The sequence below is a fragment of the Caloenas nicobarica genome, chromosome 13 (genome assembly GCF_036013445.1).
Source record: "Caloenas nicobarica isolate bCalNic1 chromosome 13, bCalNic1.hap1, whole genome shotgun sequence".
Lineage (NCBI taxonomy): Eukaryota > Metazoa > Chordata > Aves > Columbiformes > Columbidae > Caloenas > Caloenas nicobarica.
The window spans coordinates 7797609-7819695 of record NC_088257.1 but is presented as its reverse complement, the minus strand read 5'-3'; the positions used below and the strand labels follow the sequence as shown (position 1 = coordinate 7819695).

At 42.5% G+C, this 22087-nt stretch overlaps 1 protein-coding gene across 4 annotated transcripts; it reads left to right on the top strand.

The window, feature by feature from the left end:
* The first annotated feature begins 763 nt into the window (after positions 1-763).
* On the top strand, positions 764-21628 carry CANX (calnexin). Of its 4 annotated transcripts, none has more exons than XM_065644075.1 (15): positions 764-831; positions 8270-8458; positions 8935-9008; positions 9500-9558; positions 9898-10039; positions 11312-11393; positions 12825-13017; positions 13944-14133; positions 14872-14985; positions 15477-15633; positions 15963-16178; positions 16590-16709; positions 16815-16953; positions 18541-18635; positions 19224-21628. In XM_065644075.1, the coding sequence occupies exons 2-15, from the start codon at positions 8273-8275 to the stop codon at positions 19275-19277; spliced, it is 1821 nt and encodes a 606-aa protein (XP_065500147.1). In that variant the 5' UTR covers positions 764-831; positions 8270-8272; the 3' UTR covers positions 19278-21628. The 4 variants fall into 4 exon arrangements, with proteins under 4 accessions (XP_065500147.1, XP_065500149.1, XP_065500146.1 ...); XM_065644077.1 differs by having other exon boundaries at positions 827-886; XM_065644074.1 differs by lacking the exon at positions 764-831 and adding an exon at positions 862-946.
* The last annotated feature ends 459 nt before the right edge of the window (positions 21629-22087 follow it).

The following is a 22087-nucleotide window of genomic DNA, read 5'->3' as shown; positions in this document are numbered from 1 at the left end:
TGTAAAGTTGTAATGTTGAGTGCTTACACAGTATTTCACCTCTACAGACATACACGATGTTAACTTTGGAAATACAGCGCGGCTTAATGCTTCAGGTATTAAACCAGGCCCTCGAACAAGAGGCCGCCTCAGCCGCACTGCCATGTTCTGAACGCGCCTGTCAAATTCTAACGTTTTCTTAATACTTCAGCTTGTAACTGAGCAAAATACAGAAAATATTACTAGACAGGCTGAACTTCCAAGGATATAAGGACAGAGAACACAGAAGCAAAGGTGAATTTGCTGTTTAGTATCGCCGTGCTCGGGCCTCCCGGGTGGGCCCCCGGGCACCTCCCGCCGCTCTGGGGGAAGCAAGCTCTGCCGCTGGGGTCTCTCCTCAGCGCTGCGGCCGCAGCGGAACGACGGGCCCCCTCAGCACCGCCCTGAGCCCCGGGGCCGTGCGGCAGCCGCCGGCGGCCGAGCGCCGCCCCAGCCCCTCCCGCCGGGCGCCCCAGCACCCTGCCAACCACCGCCCCACCCCGCACACCGGGTCCCCGCCCACATTTCAACAACCTCCCGTCAAACAGCCAATCACCCAGCACTTCCTGCGACCGCGCCAACCAATAAAAGCGCTCCACGAAGGGCAGCGCCGTTGAGGGCGTGGTTTGAGGCGGGCGGACCGTTGAGCGGCGGCAGTGTCAGCCAATTGACATGACGCACTCGCTGCGGGGAGGGCGGACGGGCGCGCTCTCCGCCAATGGGAGAGCCGGAGCGAGGTGGGCCGGGGGCGGGGCTGGCGCGCGGTAGATAGGCGGGCGGCGGCGGCTCCGGTTGTGCGGACACGTGACGGAGGTGAGGGCCGCGGCGGGGTGGGGGGCGGCGGAGGAGGGGGACGCGGCGCTGCGAGGTGAGTGCGGCTTCACCCGCCCCCAGCCGCCGCCACCGGGGCAGCTCCGCGATCATCGGGGTGGGGGAGCGGGCCCGCCCGCGGGGCATGCCGGGGTATTGGCGGGGGGAGGTGGCGGGGCAGCCCGCGGGCGGCGGGCCTGGCGGGGGGCGGTGGGCCGAGGCACTGTCGGGCCTTGGGCGCTGGGCGGCGGGGCCTGTGCTTGCGGCCTGGGGCGGGGAGGGCGGCGGGTCCCCCGGGGGCAGCGGAGACGGGGACCCCCGTGACCTGGGGCGAGGGGGGCGGCCGTGCCTGGGGAGGCCGGGCGGCTGGGGGCGGGCACGGGGCGGCTGCAGGCGCTGCCGGCCCCAGCTCGGCCCCCGCAGGCCTGTGAGAGGCCTGGCGGGGAGCGGCGGGTCTTCTGGTAAGTTCTGGGCCCTCTGGGCTGGGGAGCGGCCTGTGGCAGGGCCGCGGCTGCGGCGGGGCCGGGGGGCGCTTGGTTGCCCCCTTCCCGGGCGGGGTGGGACGGGGAGCGGCCTGTGAGGGGGGCCGGAGGGGGCTGTGGGCTGGCGTGCGGTCTGGGCTTTCTCTGGTTTCTTGTTCTGATGTCGGGCACTAACGTGTGGAAACAGCCTCGAGCTACCTGAAAACGCTCACTGTGAGTGGGAAGAGCCGCGGAGCTGGCGGGGGAGGTGGGTGCGGGGCCTGGGCTGTGCGAGGGGAGGCGGAAGGCTCTGGAAAGGGGGTGCGCAAGGTGCAGAACTGGGGGCTCAACAGGTGGGGAAGATGCAGTTATCAAACAATGGAGTACAGAGGAGACTGCAGCAGCGAGGTCTGAGAATTTGGGGGGGGGCTTAAAACGCATGCTTTGATTTTTACTACCTGAATATCATTTATGTTGGGTGTCTTCACAGTAATAAATGACATCTCAGTTCTTATTTTTGGCTGAGGACTGTGATTTGTGTTTAAAAAAAAAAAAGCCAAACCCACACGTTTGAATTAAAGCATGCATAGTCTACTGCTTTCTTGTCTGTACTGATTCTGGAGAGTGAGCTTTCACATGCAGTTTTGTGGTTAAGAACTTTCTAGGCTGTAGAAAGAGAAATTCTGCAGGTGATTTGGTTGTGAAGGGAAGCAGACATGTAGTAGTAATGGTAAAAGTCCAGACTTTATTAATGTTAACATCAGTAATGCTGCAACAGTTCTGCAGAGCATCATGGCAGACTCTTTCTGGAACTTATTTAGGGTATGTTGGATGTCTGAAAACTGGTCTCTAGCAATGTAATACATTTCTAGATGCAGTGTGTTTACTTAACGTTGTCAAATAAATGTAGCTGACACACAGATTTTAGGGGACATTTTGCCCACTAGTAAAAATGGCTAGCTGTTAAAATATTGCAAGGAAATAACAGAACTATTATAAAGTATGACATGATAAAGATAAACCACTGGTTAAATACAGTTTGAAATGTTACTCTAGGTGCACTCTGATGCACTTGAAATGGCTTCAAAAACCTCCTTACTTTTGATTTGATCATATGGCACTTAACAAAACCAGGAAAAGCTTTGAGTTAAACTTTTGTGTTTATATTAAGTGTCAATGTTTTTAGTTTTAAAAAAATACTACGAAGGGAAGACTTGTACAATTCACAGACAACATCACAAGCTGTGTAGAAGATGTAAACTGCTTCCTGTTATCAACTGCCCTCCTAGGAAGGGAAGCCTCGTGCACAACAGTAAGAACGTTTGCAGCTTCCGTTGGATCACCCTCTCATTTGATGTGCTGCAGCACTTCCCCCTGAGTAAATGAATAAATCCTTTCCTGAGAATACACTGAGACTTGTACTTAGCCCTGCCTTTTACTTCCCTTTCTGGCCTTCGATTTTTCTGCCTCTAATAGTGATCATGGTGGCAGCTTGTTCTTGCTGGAATCAGTTCTGTAGCAGAGTAAGCTTGAATTCATTTCTAGGCACGATGGTCTGAAAGATCTTGGGGTGCCTCCAGATCTCTCCCCACCTAATGTAATTTCTCTAGCAGCCCATCTGTTTTACGGTCAAAAAGCCTCGCAGTTCTGTCTTTGCCCTCCAAGGACTTCCAGTTCTGCAGGAATGGTCTCTTTGCTGACAAACAGAACATGGTGTTTTCTCCCGTACTGTATCTGTACTGTTGTACGTTATTTTTAGAAACTGGCATATTTGAAATGCTTATTAAAAACCCGCTTTGTTGCTGTCACCTTTCACACCTCATCTCTTGCCTGGTTTGTGCTCCTTACAACCCAAACAGAAGGCAGCGTTTTCTGCATGGCTGTCGAGCTCTCCAGGGGAGGTTTGGCTAATCCTTTCCAGGAGACTTTCCTCAAATCTTATGTAGCAGTGTGTCCTAGTCACCCCCTCCTTTAAAATAAAATTGAGGAGGGGGGAAGCAACCCCCATGCAGAGCTCCTGCCCCTGGCCTGGTATAAGCAAGGTGGGTTTGGTTCAGCCTTGTCTGCTGTTCATTGAGTTGCGATGTTAAAGGTGCTGGAGGTCGCTAAGCCTTCAAGGGGAAAAACAGCATCTGCATCATAGAAATTGCTGCATATATGACTCTATTTTTATTATATCCCTCTCAGAGGGGTGGTGAGGTAACGTACTGGTTGCTGAGAGTGTAGTGTTTGGCCATAGAGTGTAGATCTCTCAAGTCTGTCTTAGACAAGTGTGGATGATAGAACTGCACATGAAACTATGGCATTAAGCTGACTCTGCTTCCAACAGCTTAATTTCCTTTATCCTTCACTACTCACTTTATCTCACAGTACTTTCACTTGTCCTGCTACAACTCTTTTTGCCTTTGTGTACTGAATTGGACTGGGATATTGATTCAAGGTTAAACTAACACGGCGGAAGGACTTCGAGCCATCTTAAACCAGCTGCTAGTTCATCACGAGGCTGTGTAAACAGTTACCCTGGCACCGCAGAGGAGCCGGGATGTGGAAGGTGGAGGGACCATCAGAGGTAGGAAAGGTTTCCTCTGCTCTTCAGTAGCTCTGACTCCAAGAAATGAGTGGACGACTAAGTCGGGCAGCCAAGCCTTTGCTCAGAAACCATGAAAATGTCATTTGAGAGGGAAAATGACTGTGTCTCAGCCTTTCTGCTCGTCTCCTTGCATTTTTGGTGTGTGTTGTGATGGATTTCTTTAACTTTTGTGCCTTTAAGTTTTTCTTCCATAATTCTTGCCTTGCATGAGGACGGATTGTGCTTGTTTTTACTGGTGTGCGTCCACTGTAAATACTGTATTGAAGCCCAGTATTTGGAACACAGGACTTTGCTAGCAGATTTTGCTCTTCCTATGTTTGTCACTGAGCTGTCACTTCAGATGCTCTTGAAACAGAAACTACTGGTGCTCTTCCAGTTAAATTACTGAGGTGCAGTTCATAGTGACTTAATTTTAATAAGAGCAGTTTCATCTGACTAGTAATTCTTCTAAAAAAAAAAAAGTAGTAAACTAGATAGCCAGTGGCAATTAAAATGTAGTTATGCATTCTGAAATATGCAGTGTTAAAAACTGGCTTGATTAACCACTCAAATAGATTAGTAACCAAGGAGATGATTAAACTGGTTTTGCAGGCTCTGTTTGATCTGACAGGGAGGTTACTTTCTAAATAGTATGTTCTGGAAGTGTGATAGCAAAGGACTGACCCATCCTCTGTGTGGGCCCTTTCTGTGTCCTTCCCTGGGACACATATGTTAGAATGGTGACAACTGTCTCCTGCATGGGCCAAGTGTTTCCAATGTCATGCCAATAATTAAGAGCAACACCCTTTATGCCCATTGAAAGGGGAATTCTAAATAAAAATAAATAGCTGAAGCTGACTGACTTGCAATCCAAAGGGAGCAAGCGCTCAGCCCTGCGTTCTCAGCAGCTGATCCTGTCTCTGGATCTCACTCCAATGTGGTTTAGTTTTTATGTAGTAAAACTGAAGTCTGTAGTGCAACTGTTCCAGGTGTGTGTTTTCAGTGCTGTGCTATAGCTCTTGTAAGTTCTAGGGGAAAATGCTTCGGCTTTTTCACATTCAGGTGAATGGTGCTTAAATGTCAGCTATAAATTTCCTAGTGTGGAAGCGGCTGTGGACAGACACATGGAACAAGTGATTTGTGAGCCCTGGCAGTCTCAAAACCTCTTCCTGGTTAGCACTTGGGTATTATACTGCAGTGGTTTTCCCTTTGATCTGAGCGGTGTGCCAGTGTCTGTAAGTGACTGAAGACCTTATTTAAAAAAATAAAAAAGTAGATAAAGTTTTAGTCATCTCTGACTTGCAGCAGCGTTGTGGTGAAAATGGGGGTGGCACTGAAGTAGAATGGAGACGTCAGAACCTCTTACCTATTATGAAAGGGTTCCTTTGTTAAAAGCTTTTAGCAGTTGCATGATCAGAAATACACTAACCTTCAGAAATATTACACAGTTCAACCTGAGGAAGGCAAGCGCAGGCAAAGTCAAAAATGGCTAATGATGATGATTGCTTGGAAACTGGACGCTTCAAGGGAGAAATCTTATCATAATAGAGTAGGTGGTTGTGCAGCTGAAGGTTAGACTACATTTTAGGTAACTAATTGAACACCTGTAGTTGCCAGCAACTTAAAGCTCCGCTTAAAAATCGGTTTATGCCTGTTTTATACAAAACTTGAATTTCTTCTCTATTCCTCTCCTCTTCCTATCTTCTATTTAGGAATAACCTGATTTGCTAGGGCATAATCATATTTATGTTGTGTCCCTAAGGATTGTGTGAAGTTGAAATTTTCTCCTGCAGCAGTACAAGCATTATGGGTAGAAGTAGCTTTTTAAATCCCAAAAATGTGTGGTTCACTTAAATTGTTCTTCTGAGAACATAGTGTCTTTTATTCCTTATAATTTAGTTCGTTTGTATATTGTTACAGATTAACAGAAAAGGAGCTTGGCATGACAACTGGCAGTTGTAGGAGATGCTATGTGTTTGTACTCAAGGTGTATGAATGGTAGCTTATGTTGAATTTGGGACTGATTTAATATGTAGGAAGTGTCCTAAACAGCTTTCCGTAAGGATATAAACTTGTGAATGCTGCTTGCCAATGATTATAAAGAGGCAAGGACATGAAACTGCATTAGCTTCTCTTCATGCTTTTAGCTTTTTTTTTTTTTTGAGGATGAAAAAAACTTGTTTGGGAACTTGAACAGATAGTACTTAACTTTTACCTTGAAATGAGGTTTGGTGGGGCCTCAAATTCAGGCAGAGCATGGACTGATAAGCACACACCTCAGGAGCACAGATGTGCAGTGACATGGCTTCTGCCCCTGCTGGATGGGTCACTTTCCAAACCACGAAGTGGTCATTCTAGCTGCATAATATAATTTGAAAGCAGTTATGAAACTTGAAGCAAAATCTTCCTGAATGTAGCTCTGCTAAAAATGTGTTTGCCAAGGCCCTGTTGGTAAGACAAAAATCAACCCTTCCCTTGAAAAGGTGTCTTGGTGCCACCTCCTCTGTGGCTCCTCAGTCACACAGGACACATCCAGAGCTCCAAAGATCACTTTTTCAAATGAATTCAGGCTCTCATTTTCTGTGCTGTGCTTATGCTGGTGGGCATGACTTTATTCGGAGAACGTGCTATCTGTGCAACAGGAGCTTGAACTTCCAAGGGTACTGATGTTTGCTTGACAGTTTTCATTCCTTGGTTTGTATGGTGGTTCCCACATTAGTAATAAGATCTATGAGCTGCTGCAAGGTCTGTAAATGTTTTCAACTTTGGCTGCACACTGTGTTTTAAGCAAACAAGCTTTGCTGGTATGGAGCAACACTTAAAATCAGCTGTTTATGCTGGGCATGGTGTCCTCTTGGCTCCGAGGCGCTTCAGTGCGGTTGCCTGCGCCGAGGGGGAGGGTTGTGCGGATGCGTTTAGAGCATAATCCTCAGGGCCATCACTATTGTTAGAAAACTGGCTGCAGTTGCATGTTGCTGTAGTGACAAACTGGACATGACCTCAGTGCAAGTCTTTAAAATACAGTTTTGTCGTAGTTACAAAACGTCCCTTCTGTCATTAGAAGCAAGTTAAAGAATAATCTAGTAACGGTAGCTCCAGCATGCAAGGTAGTTTTGGAGTATTGGACAGTGCTGATAAGCCTTTAAGACTGTAAATTCTTTTAGTTGCCTAAGCACGCTGTGGAAAGTTGAAAGTTTGTTTTCCAGCATGAACTTATGCCCCTACAGGCACTATTAACTCTGCTTGAGTTATGTTTATAAGTCTACAGGGCCGCAGCCTGAGGCAGGAGTGTGAGGGAAGGAGGGGTTGTTTGGTTTTATACTTGCTTTCAAAAAATGAGTCTTAGTTACAACTCTGGTTTTGGAAGAAAAAATACGGAATACCATTGAAAGGAGCAAAGGTGAGTGAGGCATAGGTTGTTTTTGTGGGGTTTTTTTGGAGGCAGATAAAACTGAGCTGCATGCTAGGGGTGTTGCCTTCTGTATCAACCTAAAGGTACAGTGATCTTACAGTTTTTCTAGCAAGAAAGTAAAATTGAAACCCATTTTGCATACAAAATCTCTTGAGCTACAGCTTGCTGAGATCTATCGTATTTTATGTGAGACAGTTCACTGGGCACCTTATAAATTAGTTGAAGTGTGGTATTTTAATTCTGTAAAGCTTCTGTTAGATTTTCTTCTTTGGTCATCCTGTTAAGCTAGAGAGTGGAAGAGGGGATTCAAATCAACTACTGAATAGTAAGAAATTTCCTTGCTGAGTTTGCCTCACTATCTAGCTGCTTATAGATATTTGCCAGTAGTATCAACAACTGGCAGTAATTCAGGAGTAAAACCTGGAGAAGGAGGCTGGTGAATGAAAATGACAGTGTCTGCAGTTGAAAGGACAAAAAAAAATACTAACAGGAGATAGAGGATTGATTGCTCTGTCCTTGAAAGAGCTAGCTAATTGTATTTCACTTCCTGAACAGAACAGACATTTCAGTTTCTCCATGCTGCATTTAAAGTTCTTCACAAAGAAGAAATAGGTTTTCTATTCAAGTGTTTGTGGGTGCACAGGTTGTGGTGTTGTATACATGTCTGCTGTTCCGCTCATGGACTGTGGCAGTGTAAGAGCAAAACTGACACCTCTGCAGCATGATCTGTAGAACTTCTACACGTGGGCCTCCACTCAGTTGATGGCTATTTTGTTTTAAGTACTTCAGCTTTATGTTGTATTCCTCTCCAGCTTTTAGAGCTCTCTCAGCCAGCCAGATGCAGTAAATAAGAGGTGAAAAGATAGGTTTGCACTTTTTTTTGGTATGACTAGGCACTTCACCTGTTGTCTTGGATGCTTGGCTTTGTACTGAGAAGCAGCACCTTGCTCTGCGTGCAGCGTTGGCTTGACCTCTCTTTGCCTTGTTTTATTTATTCAGAATATGGAGCTGAAATGGCTACTGTATGTGACCCTGCTCGCTCTTGGGACCCTTGCTGTCCAGGCACATGATCTGGATGATGATAATGATGGTGACGATGTAGTTGATATCGAGGATGACTTGGATGATGGCATTGAGGAGGTGGAAGAGTCAAAGCCTGAAACAAGCACTCCTCCTCCAACTCCAAAGGTTTGGCATGGAGCTTCTTTTTAAATTGAGTTACTGCTTGTGTTGTGGTTCATGTGAGCCTGATCAGAATTGTCTTTACTTTGCTAACATTTAATATGTTGTGGTGTTATTAAAGGTGTTATATGGGAGTACAGCCTGGAATTCAGCTTAACTGCTTCATTCCTATTCTCATGTCGCCCACGTTCTTCCTAAAGTCTTAGATCCACCCTTGAAATCTGTGATGTGATTATCAGGAGTTAATGCTAACATTTCCACCTAGATGTATAGTTTAGTTTTAGTTGCAGATGAGTATGCTGGCTTGGCACAAGCACCGGTCTTTACGTTACTTCTGTATTTATGCTGCAAGAGTGTTCCAGCTAAGCTGCACTTCACTGTAGATGGGAAATGTGAGCTGGATGTGCCTGCATTTTTTTTTTTTTTTTTTAAAGTAGAGAATGTGCCTTGGAAGATGCATAAATGACTCTCTTCTCCAATAGGTTACCTACAGGGCTCCAGTCCCAACTGGCGAGGTGTATTTTGTAGAGTCCTTTGACAAAGGAACTCTGGATGGGTGAGTATAATCTGAAGGATGATTCAATATAGCAAACAATTAAAAATTTTGGTGAAAGGCAATTAAACCCTCTCTAGACACCTATGTTATTCAAAATTGAATCAAAGGACAGTGGTTGGGGATAATGACAGCAATGACTATGAGGCTGACGAAGTGCTGAGCTAAACTAGTATTTCCTTAAGTTCTAGTAACAAGGCGGGGTGAGCTGTACATGTGTAATGTTTTAATACTCACCTGACTTTTTACTTCAGTTAATGTGGTGATGATGAGATTCTACTCTTTTTTTTAAACTTTTTTTTTTTTCTTACAAGAGCAAGGCACCAAGGCCATGATCCTACATTGGGGTGGGCCGGGAAGTGGCAAATGCAGAAAAATCTGCAGACTTGGGAGTAGAACTCATCAGGTGATGAAGACACTGGGCTGTAGTCATAGGAGCAGCAAGGGTTATATCTTAAGGGAAGGATTCAAACCATTGAATGTCTGTCTTCTAGATGGATCCTTTCCAGAGCCAAAAAAGATGATACGGATGATGAGATTGCCAAATATGATGGTGAGTCCAATCCAGGTTTTGGATGACAGATGTTTCTGATGTCATTTGCCATACCTGAAGGAGAGGTGCAAGTTTTCTGTTTCCCAGTTACAATTATATTCACTGAAAAAAATGGGAGGGGTGTTTATATACCTGGCTAGCAATATAAAGTGTAGTTCTGATTTAGACAAAATATCCTCTTGGAGGTTTTAAAATAAGTTTCAGTGAAGGTGTTGTGCCAGTAACTTGATAAGGTACCCTATAGGGTGTTATTGCAGAATGCTGACTATTTTGTAAAATTGGGCTAAACAAAGACTATTTTGGACAAGTTTTGGTAACATTTGGTTAATTTCTCTCCAGGTAAATGGGAAGTCCAAGACATGAAGGACACTAAGCTTCCAGGAGACAAAGGGCTTGTATTGGTAACCCGAGCCAAGCATCATGCAATTTCATCCAAACTTTCGAAGCCTTTCGTTTTTGATACCAAACCTCTTATTGTACAGTGAGTAAAGGATAACTCGGTGTTCTGTTATTTCAAAGCTGATGTGATAGTAGGCCGAGGTTAATTCCATAACTGAGCTTTTGTTGACTGGGGGTCTAGATGATGCAAGATGCTGTAACTTATTATTATATTGTTTAAGAGTAAAATAGCAACCCAGACTCTCAAACAGGGAAGTTAGGAAGAGCATGGGTCCCTCCGAAACCTGCAAAGGAAAGAAGTCTATGACAACTAGACTTAGTAATCTGTCTCAAGACTTCATTTCACTTAATTTAATTGTTGTAACAAGGTCAGGCAACTGACTTTTTTACTGCTAATTGTGAAAGTCCTTGTCCTTTTGAACAAAAGCTGGTCTGTATGTAGGTCAATGCACTTCCTTATGCAGTAAACTGCCTCCTGTCTCCAAGGTGGAGTGGATGGAGTGGTAAATATGCACTCATTTGCTCTTTCCTTTATCTTAGTTTGTCTGTCATAGAAGATGAACAGCATAGAACAGATGAACATGACTGATGTAGAAGAATCTTGTCTGTGTGTTAGATTAGCAAGTTGGGGGAAAAAAAAAGTCATTACGAGAACAGTTGAATTGTGCATTATTACCTACTTCATCAGTTTTAAACAAAGACTAAGCTAATTCCTATTTGCACAAGGTGATGCGTTGGTCACTTGCTTTGCCATGACTGAGTTCTGGCTCAAAATACAAGGCTAAAAATAAATCCCAGTGGTCATGCACTCCAGCTGCTGGCATCAAGAGAGAATCAAGCATACTTAGCTTATTCCTGACAGAGATGTTTTGCCTTTTTCAGACTCCTTGGCATCCCTAAATATACTGTTGTATGCTTGTAACCCTAAAGGGGCTTCTCCTGGGATCCACTTGTTGTCACTTTGGTAGTCTTGCAAATTGAGTTGTTTGCCCTAGTAGTTGTGGGGAAAATAATTGGCTCGCCTTAGTCTCTGTTGCAGTGTCTTGCCTATTGGAAAACTTTTTCTTCCTTCTCTCTACTTCTAGATCAGCACTCAATTATTTTGATATTATCTGTCAGGTTAAGTCTTCTAAATCCTCAATTTTTCTTGTTTCTCAGGCCCTTATGAATACTTGCTTAGTCCTTAGAGTGCAGAGTGTATTTTTAATATTCACTGGGCACATGATTTACAGCAAACAACAATGAAACTGTCTTACCCTTCATTTGTACTTGAAAATTTTAATTGTGTATTACGGAAGTAATTTTTCCTCAGGTATAACATGTTCTTCCCTTCTCTTTCCAAAACTAAAATTAGGTATGAAGTAAACTTTCAAAATGGAATAGAGTGTGGTGGGGCGTATGTGAAATTGCTCTCAAAAACCCCTGAATTGAACCTGGTGAGTAATGCCATTACTATGAGTATTAGCTGTGCAAGACAGCTTTTTCATTTTGCTTCTCCCTGAAGAAACCTCTTCAGTAAAGAACTGTGGCATATTTAGGGCCTCATCTCCAAAGTACTTTGGGCGTTCTCAGCAGGTTCCCACTGTTTTCAGTCAGAGAGGATAAATACTGAAGTCTTCTGGCCTCTTGAGTGAAAAGTCTGGAGTTGCCTAGTAGCAGTTCTAGGTCTTTGCTAAAGTCTGCAATACTTCAGATTTCCCAGGGTTCTAGGACCAAAGAGAGGAGGTTATGAGAGTAGCCAGTGTATGAGGAGAAACCTTCTCAGGAAGCTGTTGCACAGAAGAGAGGTTCCGTGTTTCATCTTCTAAAACAGAATGATATAAATAACTAAAAATACACCTTGCATTTATTGCTTTGCCTTTAATGTGTGAACCCACTTGTGATTTACTGTGTATGTTGTGGTTTTTTTTTTTTTAAAAAAAAGGTTGTACTGGATGCAACCATATATGTTCGGCTGCACATGCTGGCTATATAGAGCCATTTGCTTCCTAACGTATCGTCTTAAAAAGTGTGGTCAATGGAAGAGACCATGCCATAATGCCTAAGGATTAAGAATTGCTTTCTCTCCTCTCAATCATATACCTACCTAAAGTGGTTTAGCCTATTCAGATAAAGATTAACTGCTGGGTCACCTTGCATAAGCTTGTGTAGCCTATGGGTTTTCTTTAGCCATCTTCCTAGACTTTATAGGAAGTACCTTTTGTCTTCTACTTTCCTTCTGCAGTCTCATTGGAGTTGTATTATTACTACAGAATACAAATTATTATTAAAACAAAAAAAGGCCACACAAAAGACTACATGGCTCTCTAGCCAGTTTCATATGGGCATTGAATTTTAAGATAACATTAGCAAGAACAAATCGACTTGCAATGTTCAGTGGTGAGATTCTTGTATCCAGTTAGCTCTCAGATTGAGACAGTACACCAGTTCGTAAGTGTGCAAATTAAAGACAACTTGGCCTTGCTTCTATCACTTTGTGTGGAAGAAACTCACTGGACTAGCTAGTCATTCATTATTACCAGTAAGTGATACTTCTATATTGATAGCTCTTATAGAGTCCTTTATTGTAATGTAGGGATACATGTAAACATGGTGGTTGTCACTTATGCTTATCTTTTTGATAACACTTGAATAACTTGTTTTCCATCTGGAAAGTAGAGACCAAAGGTGCAAAATCAAGTAGCTGGGGTAATTCTGGTGTTTCCTCTAGAGCCTTATATTCATCATACAGGGTTTAGTGTGGGTGCTTCACTGGCTTGATATCCAAGCTGCAAAATAATTTCTAATGAATTGGGAGTTCTTATACCACGCAGTGACGTAAGTTGTATTTCAGAATAACACAATGAAGTTTTGTATTGTTTTTAAAGGATCAGTTCCATGACAAAACTCCATATACAATTATGTTTGGCCCTGACAAATGTGGAGAGGACTATAAATTGCACTTTATCTTCCGGCACAAAAACCCAAAGACTGGCAAATATGAGGAGAAGCATGCAAAGCGTCCAGATGCAGACCTGAAGACATACTTTACTGATAAGAAGACACATCTTTATACTCTGGGTATGGTTACTGTTAATTGTGCATGTCAATAACTATTACTATGTTTCCTAAATCAAAATCTTACAAAATAAGCCGGATTAACAACTGAATAGTTGCATCAACACACTATACAACTAAAAACCACTCGAAAGCTCTGAATGCAATAGCTGATCTTATACAAAGGCTTATTTCTTTCTTGCAAGAAGTCTTGATTCATGTGAGAAAGGTCATGAGACCTTGAACTTAGTAGTTAAAAGGAGAACTGAATTTCAGAGCAGTTGCAAGTAACTTGGTATGCTAAGTATATCCAAAATAATTATCAACATTTATGAACTGCTTTAACATTCCCCCCTAGGAATTTGGGGTATACTAGGCTTTAAATTTAGAGGGTTACTGTTCGTTCTTGCTGCTTTCATAGTACAAGACAAACTCAGTGGTTGCTAAAGTACAGTGTCTGGTCTGGTATATTAGCTATGACTGAAATATTTCAGGGACTACTCAGGGGGATCTCTCTAACTTTTTCTACTATAGAAGCAGCAATGGATAAAGGAGTGAGATTAAAATCCTGTGAGTCAATAGTAGGGAATCTTATTCTTGAGTAGAATGTAAATACATACATTGTTACTACTAAAGCAATACTTACTGTGCCAACATCAACTTGCTGTGGTAACTGGTAAATTACTCTACAGACTTCTTTGTGCTTTTAGCGTATTTAAAGTAGGACTCCTGCAATGAGTCTTCTTTCTCAGCAGTTGAGATGTGGTACACTGTTGCTAGTTATACTTTGGCATAAAGAATTGTTAAGAAACTTTCTCCTTAAAACAGTTGCTGGGTAGGTGGTAGCTTGGATTGCTGAAGTTTTAGTCGTACAGTGAGCACGAGTGATGCTTTATGATGCCTGCTTTGTATCATGTATGTAATGGCTACATCAACTTTTCTCCTTACAGTCTTGAATCCTGACAATAGTTTTGAAATACTGATTGATCAAACGGTTGTCAACAGTGGGAACTTGCTAAATGACATGTCTCCTCCTGTTAATCCACCCCGAGAGATTGAGGACCCGAATGACCAGAAGCCTGAGGACTGGGATGAGAGACCAAAAATTCCAGACCCACATGCTGTGAAACCAGATGACTGGTAAGCTGTTGGAGGGGTGGAACTGGTTGAGGCCTTGGGCTGGTAATTTGGTCCTGATCAAAAAGCCTTTCTTGGATGACTTATAGAAGGTTTTGAGACTCACCCTTGTAATGAAAAGACAATCAATTTAGGTACCTGGGCAGCAGTTTGGTAAATAAAGGCAGACAGGACCCACGTCCCCTGGGAATGACTGTTCAGTGCTCCTGCTACTGTGCTGGCCACAGATAAAGGTTTTACTGAAACAGCTGTGCCAGCTGATGCTTCATCCTTGATGAGGTCAAAAGATGAGCTGCAGAAGATGTAACTATAGAATATTATAGTTGTTTGTATAATACATAGTTACAAGTGACTGAAATATCTGATATCCTAAATCAGAAACTGATACTGGGTTTGTCTTTGAACCTATGCTTTGTGAACCATAGACTCAATTTAAAGCTCAAATGCATGTTTGCAGTGACCACTGCAAATATGGGATTTGCTGTAATACGCCCTTTCTAGGTTGGCTTTAAAAATAAGTAGCATTACCTTACAGTTGGCACCGTGACTGTGCTGTGAGGCGTGTGTGTAGGTAAGAGATTGCAAGGCGATTCCGTTCTGAAATTAGGGTGTTCTGCTTACCCCGTCAGAAGTGAAGCTGGCTGGCTAGATCAGTGGGCTTGTTCAGAGTCTGTAGAATCGTGCTTTTGGGTTGAACTTTTATGTGTTGTGTATGTTAATACAAAATATTCTGCTCTCAAGGGATGAGGATGCTCCCGCAAAGATCGCAGATGAAAATGCAGTGAAACCAGAGGGCTGGCTGGATGATGAGCCAGAATATGTACCGGACCCTGATGCTGAGAAGCCTGAAGATTGGTATGTCTACTGGCTGTTGCAAATGACTGCAAATATTTCATGGCTTGGGTACTGGCTCTTACAAGTATTGGAATAGCTGGTTCACTGTTGCTTGCTAACAAAGTTGTTGATGCTTCAAAAGTAGAAGGCAGAGTCGGTCTGAGGAATCTATTGTTTTTGTGTTCACCTGCACACTTCTCAACTATTCAGTTCTGTAATTGTAAGCCGAAGAGGGCAGGGATGGTCATCTTGGAGTTGTATTGTATGTGGAAGGTGTGGTAGGACAGGCTGTGCTCATGGACTGGCTTTTGTTGAGCTTCTGTGCTTCCAAGCTACTTCTCAAAATGCTCATTCCTTCTGCAGTGTCTTTATCTACAGGCCTATGCTATACAAAGTTTCTATATCTCCATTTCATGGTAGGAATTTTAATTTTCCTAGAAATCAGACATTATTTAAGTCTTGTCTTTATACAGAATAAAGGCTGGACTTCAAAACTGAATTTCCTTTTTCAGGGATGAGGATATGGATGGTGAATGGGAGGCACCTCAGATTGCAAATCCTAAATGTGAGACAGCCCCTGGCTGTGGTACCTGGCAGCGACCAATGATTGACAATCCAAACTACAAAGGCAAATGGAAGCCTCCTATGATTGATAATGTGAACTATCAGGTTTGTGTTTTCAGTGATTAAACTGCTGATCAATGCAGCATTTCTCTTACAAAAAGCAAAGTGATTTAGATTCAGCAGGTGTAATTAAGAATACAAATACTGTCATGATTGTACTGTGTTTCAGGTGGACATATTCAAAGTGCTTTCTTACTTAATTTCACTTATTTGTAGCATAAATGAAAATTGGTTCCCAAAACCTGATGAGTTGCACCCATAGACATTGTAATTAAGTTCAATGGATTGGTGGGGGGTGTGTTCTCTTCAAAATGGACTTAAAACTAAAAATTGTGTTATAGCAGGTGAGGCTGAATGTCTTTTGCTTTTCCTAGGGTATATGGAAACCTAGGAAGATCCCAAACCCAGATTTCTTTGAAGACTTGGAACCTTTCAAGATGACTCCCTTCAGTGCTGTGGGACTTGAGCTGTGGTCAATGACCTCAGACATCTTTTTTGACAACTTTATCATCTGTACTGAAAGAGCAGTGGCTGATGATTGGGCGAGTGATGGATGGGGGCTGAAAAAGGCAGCCGATGGTGCTGCAGAGGTGAGAAATAACGGTTTGATTGTGTGCTTCTGACTGGAGCGCTAGCGGTATTGCTGCTGTTCTCTCCCACAGTCTTTATCAATATATACCTACGTGTACTAAGGCTAGGGGTTATGATAAACCAGATTGGAACCTTAGTTCCTAATTATAATACAGTAATGGTGACTGTACGTAGCAATGAGTACTTACTGATCTTTTGTGAGGTTTTTTACTCTGACAATTGGACTGCTAACTTTAGTCTAATTCTTAATTTGTAACCTATGGAAAAAAAGTACTTGTGCATGTAAGCTTTAATTTTTTGAGGTATGAAATATAATGTTAAAAGTTGTAAAAAGCCACTTAAATTCTGTAGCTTCACTGCTACAGCTTTGCAGTGTGAGATGAAATTTGATGGTTCTCTTTATCTTACAGCCTGGCGTTGTGGGCCAGATGATGGCAGCTGCTGAAGAGCGTCCCTGGCTTTGGATAGTCTACATCCTCACCGTGGCTTTGCCAGTGTTCCTTGTTGTCCTTTTCTGCTGCTCTGGGAAGGTATGCATTTCCTCCAACAATAAGTAATAAAATGTTTAAAAAGAGATTCAGCAAAATGTGCCTTAATGTCATAAATAATTGCCTGGTTTTGACAATTTCTTTTAGAAACAGCCAAGTGCTGCAGAATACAAAAAGACTGATGCTCCTCAGCCTGATGTGATGGATGAGGAGAAAGAGGAAGAAAAAGACAAAGGGGACAAGGAAGAGGAGGAGGAGAAGGAGGAAGAAAATGAGGAAAAGTTAGGTAGGTAAACTAGTCAATCTTGTGTTGCAGAAGAATAATTTGGGGTCCTGCTTGCTGCAGAGCAGTGTTTAGATTACTTAAAAGCGTGACTTAACAGAGCAAGGTGGCAGGGATCACTCTTTCACTGCATGGAGGAAATATGCCAAGGAGAATCAAGTGCAAGTCATTTCAAAACGATTTATACAGGAACAGGAGATGTGGAAGTGTAGAGAGAGGCCTTCCTGTTGAGTCGCGAGGTTCAGAATGGACCCCCTTGCTTTGCGAACTACTCAGAGAGGAGTCTGGGTGTGGCTGCATCCAAACTTACACCTGAACAGTTGACTAAGTCTAAGACTAAGAGACATAATCCCGTAACTGTTTTCCTTCACCCTTTGTGTATGTTTATGGCCAAAGGGTTAAATGTGCACACTGATTCTTTACATCACTTGGCTAGGATTTCAAAGTTGTGCCGTGCTGCATCTCAACCTGCTTACCTCCCTTCTAGGGGTCTGGTGCCAGGTCGCTCCGAAGCTGGGATCCCAGATCTCTCCATGCAAACTCTCAGGCATCGAAGTTCATAGAAATAAATAATCTAATGCACTAGTACAGCCGCAGGATCAGCTCACACTGGGTGCCTTTAAAGAGGTGCCAATCTGAGCAATGAAGTCCCCAGGCAATTACACCCCTGCAGACTGTTTACCTCACTCCTCACCTGGTGATTCAGTCCACTAGCAATATTTGAGTCTGGGGTCTTCTTGCTTCTCATTGGATTCCTTCATTGTCTTCAGGGCCTTATCTTGTGTAGCTGCAGATGCTTATGTTTGTAGCTGCTTCGTGCTGGCCTTGAAGGTGTTATTCTGTTCTCTTGTTCCAGTGGATTGTGTTTTGCTTGATAAGGTACAAAACAGGCCTTATCTTGCTGGTGCTGTTGATAGTTTGTAGCTGCTTTGTTTTGCTCAATTAGGCACAAGTTTAGCAACTTCACAACATACAGTTTAAAATTTCCACAAATATAGCTACTAAGTAATGTTAAGCAGACAATACACTAAAAATCAGAGGACCTTGTTTTAAGTGATTAATTCTGTCTAAAATGTACTTATTTAAGCTAAACAATTAATGTAAAACTTAAATTTGGCTCATCCAGTGATCTGCAATTAGTAAAAGATCATTGCGATACAGCCACACTTGTCTAGCAGGGAGAGCTCACAGTAGGTCACCCAGGCTATCAGAAATATGGAATGAGGTGATTGGTTCATAGTCAAATTGCACATAGTAGGAAAGGTCTGCACGAGAGTCCTTGTACCCACAACTTCTTGGTGTTCTTGGTGTTGTTCTGCTCCTTTGTGGATTTCCTAAAATGAGTTCTTGGCCTAGCTACAGCTCAGGCCTTTACCTCCTGCGGAGCCTGGACCAGACTGCTGCCGGTTTGGTTAAGGCGGGAAACGGGTCAAGTGCATCTGTTGCATCTTGAAACGGTTTGAGTTTTTTCTCTGGTGGAACAAACCAGCAGGATTGGCACTTGTGGAGTAAAGCCAATGGTGAACTGAAGGTAAGTCAGAAATGAGAGTGATTTTTTAAAAAAATTTTTTTTTTTTTTACTTCCCTTAGAAGAGAAGCAGAAAAGTGATGCTGATATAGGAAGTGCTAGTCAAGAGGAGGAGGAGGAAGAGGAGGAGGATGAGGACAGGAAACCTGCATCAGAGGTAAGAGTGCTTAATCTTTGGAAGTCTTGTGCACCTTTTTCCTTAAGTCACGTAGAACGAGCCTTACTAAAGTGTTAAAAGTTAACCCAGCTCATGTGATACTCCCTCCCAGTGTCAGAACTTTGGAAAATCACCCTGCAGAATAGGAATTGTTGTGTCCATCTTCAGCAGAGCTGGGCATGTTGCTAAAGGCTCTGCTGCAGAGCCTGCATGGTGAGAGGAGTGGGGTTGTGTGGAATGCATCTTCTTGAGGCAAAAGGCTTTTTCGGCTTTGTTCAGTCAGGATGTGGCCTCTTAAGTGCTCCATGCCGACTTAAAAATGGGTGGAATGTTGCTTGAAGTTAAAGGGATTCTCACAGAAGCTGTTGAGTACTCAGCAGATAGTGGATGTCCCCTGTGAAAAGAGGAGGATTTGTGTGTTTGCCATGTGTAGAAAGGAAAGGTAGCAGCAGCAATAGGTCTCTTCAGAAATTAAATCCCAACGTAGAACTGCAAATAGATTTTTCTTTAAGTTTGCTCAAAATGTGTTTTTTAAAGATATTCTTAGATTTTGTTTCCTTGATGTTTATACAAATCGCTTTCTTGCAGGAGGAGGAAACTGTGAATAGATCACCCAGAAACAGAAAGCCAAGGAAAGATTGAGGAAAAAAAAAAAGTCATAAGAACTTGATCTGTTGGGGTTTTTTTTGTTTTGTTTGTTTGTTTCAAACATGGTTCTGGGAGAGGACCTTGGACACCTTACACTGAAACTTGGACAAACCTCAAGATTTCACCATCCACAGGTTCCAGTTACACTATCCAATGTAATGGAGTGTCTAGCAGTAAAATCTTTGCAATCATCTGTTTTAAAGAACATCATTCCTGTAGAAAGAGTGCATTTAATATAATGGGCTGTGGATTTTGGAATGTAACATAACTAACCTTTTCATTTTTGGTTTTAAATATTCTTTTCTGTTTTTAAGTAGATTGGTAGAACTTTTCCAGTCTCAGACCTTGGCTTAATTTAATATATTAGTGAAAAATAACAATGAATCTTGACAGTGCTAGGTGATAAAAACGCAGTTTTATAACTAGGTTTTTTTTACAAATATGTAAATTCCTAAATGCATCAATGTCTTTGTATCCCTTAACATTTGATAATTGTTTGAAAAAAAGTTGTCAATGTATTTGACAACCCCTCTGCCCTTGAAAGAAAACTGAGGGGGATGTATGTGGAAACCAGTAGCGAAACTCTCTAATCAGTCAACTTGTTTCTTTTGGGAAGAGGGGAAGAAGGAAGAAGGGATGGAAGGAAGGAGTCAGTCTATAGGATATGCATACTGTGCATGGCTAAAGCCCTGTTAAGTCTTGACAAATGATATAGGATTTGGAGTGGGTTGTCTTAATGTGCCCTCTAATCCTGCAGACCTTGCAGAGAATGGATTTTGTTATTTTTTTGAACTCTTTTTGTAGACCTAATGGGTTGTTGGGGGAGTTCGACTGCTTCCCCCTTGCCCCTCTGTTCAGCCACTGACACTTTCCTTTCTCTGTAACTATACAGCTTTTTCTTGAGCGTAGTGTTGCCTCAGTTACTGAAGCGTTTCATGTTCAGCTCATTGTCAAACTCTATTTTTATAGCTAGGCCTACTCCTTTCCAGGGTCCAAACACTGGATAGGACAGTGTCCCATATCCTCTCACTCTTATCACTGTATGTCTACTCCTGTAGAAATAGGGAGGTAGGCAGGTAGACAAGTTAAACTGAGTATTTGTTAAGGAAAAAAAAAAAAAAACCAACAAACACAAACCACAACCAAGATGTCAGTATTGTAGGTGGGGAAGGAGCATGTGGAATATTGTAACTGGTATGTGAAACTGTCTAAGTCTTTATCTGCTCTTCATGTAACAAATGCATCCTAAATGATATTGTGAATGTTAGGGAGTTCCAATTCCAGCTGAATAAATTTTTTTAAAGTGTTGAGTCTACCATATTATACTGTTTCAAACACCTTTTTTGTGTAACGCAGGTGATCACTATGAGAGCATACCTCTGAGGGCAAATCTATGTAATTTCATTACACTGTACCAAATATGTTGGTGTTTGGATGTCTATATAGATAAACTTTTGCCTTTGTTTAGAGTGAAATTAAATGTCCTGAAATTACTTTTCTTGCACTGAACTTAAACACTCCAGTGTCGTTTGGTCATAGGTATAGTGTGGGGGGAATAACTCCCACGGGTTGGGAGGAGGAGAGTGTTCCAATTACCTTGCAAACAATCTAACCAATTACTAAAAGACTCTTAGGTTTTTTGGGGGGGGGGGGGAGGTGGGTGTAAAACACCTTTTGCTGCCTGTCCTTATGTTGTATCCCTTGGTTATTGTGTTTGAAATATTGGTGATCACAAATGCATAGCAGGATTTCTTGATCTTTCTGCAGTGTGCAAATAAACTATTGTAAGCACGATACTGGAAGTAATTTCAGACTTCTCTTGGGAGCTCTTGCATGTTAGAATGCCTTTGCCTGTTGAACACCTGGTAAATACTGCTCCTTATTGCAAAAATAGCTTATTCTCTGACATGGAAGATGTCATAGCTTAAGCATTGCTACTAGTTTGTTCTCAGGACTGTATTTTTATCAAGGAGCAGCTGCTATTTATGACTCTCAGTCCTTTGAGATGAAGTATATGTAAATGGTTTCAATTGAGCTAACATTTTGAGCATAACACAAATCTATTAACGTAATGTTTTTTATCTTAATATGCAAATTGCCTTAAATTCCCAAACAATTCATGTGCATACATGTTCTTTCAAAGCATCAAAAGTGAACTTAAGATCTGCTGTCAGCTTTTAAAATTATATTATATTAAAGCTAATTGTAAATCTACATTTGCTTCTGCTAAATCTCCTGAGGAGGTCTCCTGTCTGCATGTTATGGCTTTTTTTGATACCATAGTGTATGCTTAAATAATCACAACAATAAATGAAGACTTTCCAAAATGGATAGACAACTCCAAAGTTACTCTTTATCCTGCTTTCTGACTTGGGTGGCTCAGTTTAACCTCGAATCACTCTTAGCTATTTTTTTTCCTCTGAGGCTTTAAATAATATCTGGTTATTCTGAGTACTTTTTGAAGTGCAGCTCCGGTTCTGAAGTACTGAAGCTTTACCTGTTTGTAACCTGTGAACTAGGTTTGGCATTGTTAAAAACACTTGAAGGTATGTTTGGGGCTTTTGTGTCTGTGCACCAGAGTGGGAGCTTCTGAAAGGCATTTGCTGTGTCTGAAGACGGGAGGTTAGACTGAGATGGTAAATCAGAACAAAACCATACGGAAGTAGGTGCAGACAGGGTGTGAAACACGAGGCGGTAGAAATGCTGAAAATGTGTGGTTTTTTTTTTTTCTCCTGGAGCTGATGCTCAGTACAGGGAGCTGGTGAAGCTGCAGGTAACCTGTGTCACTGGAGGTGATCCGGCCT

What these genes read in the sequence shown, in the direction of transcription:
- CANX (XM_065644075.1), top strand. Translation starts at nt 8,273, where the DNA reads ATGGAGCTGAAATGGCTACTGTATGTGACCCTGCTCGCTCTTGGGACC. An exon ending in ACCAAACCTCTTATTGTACA is followed by an intron (nt 10,040 to 11,311) that starts GTGAGTAAAGGA and finishes AACTAAAATTAG; the next exon opens with GTATGAAGTAAACTTTCAAA. An exon ending in CAGCCGATGGTGCTGCAGAG is followed by an intron (nt 16,179 to 16,589) that starts GTGAGAAATAAC and finishes TTTATCTTACAG; the next exon opens with CCTGGCGTTGTGGGCCAGAT.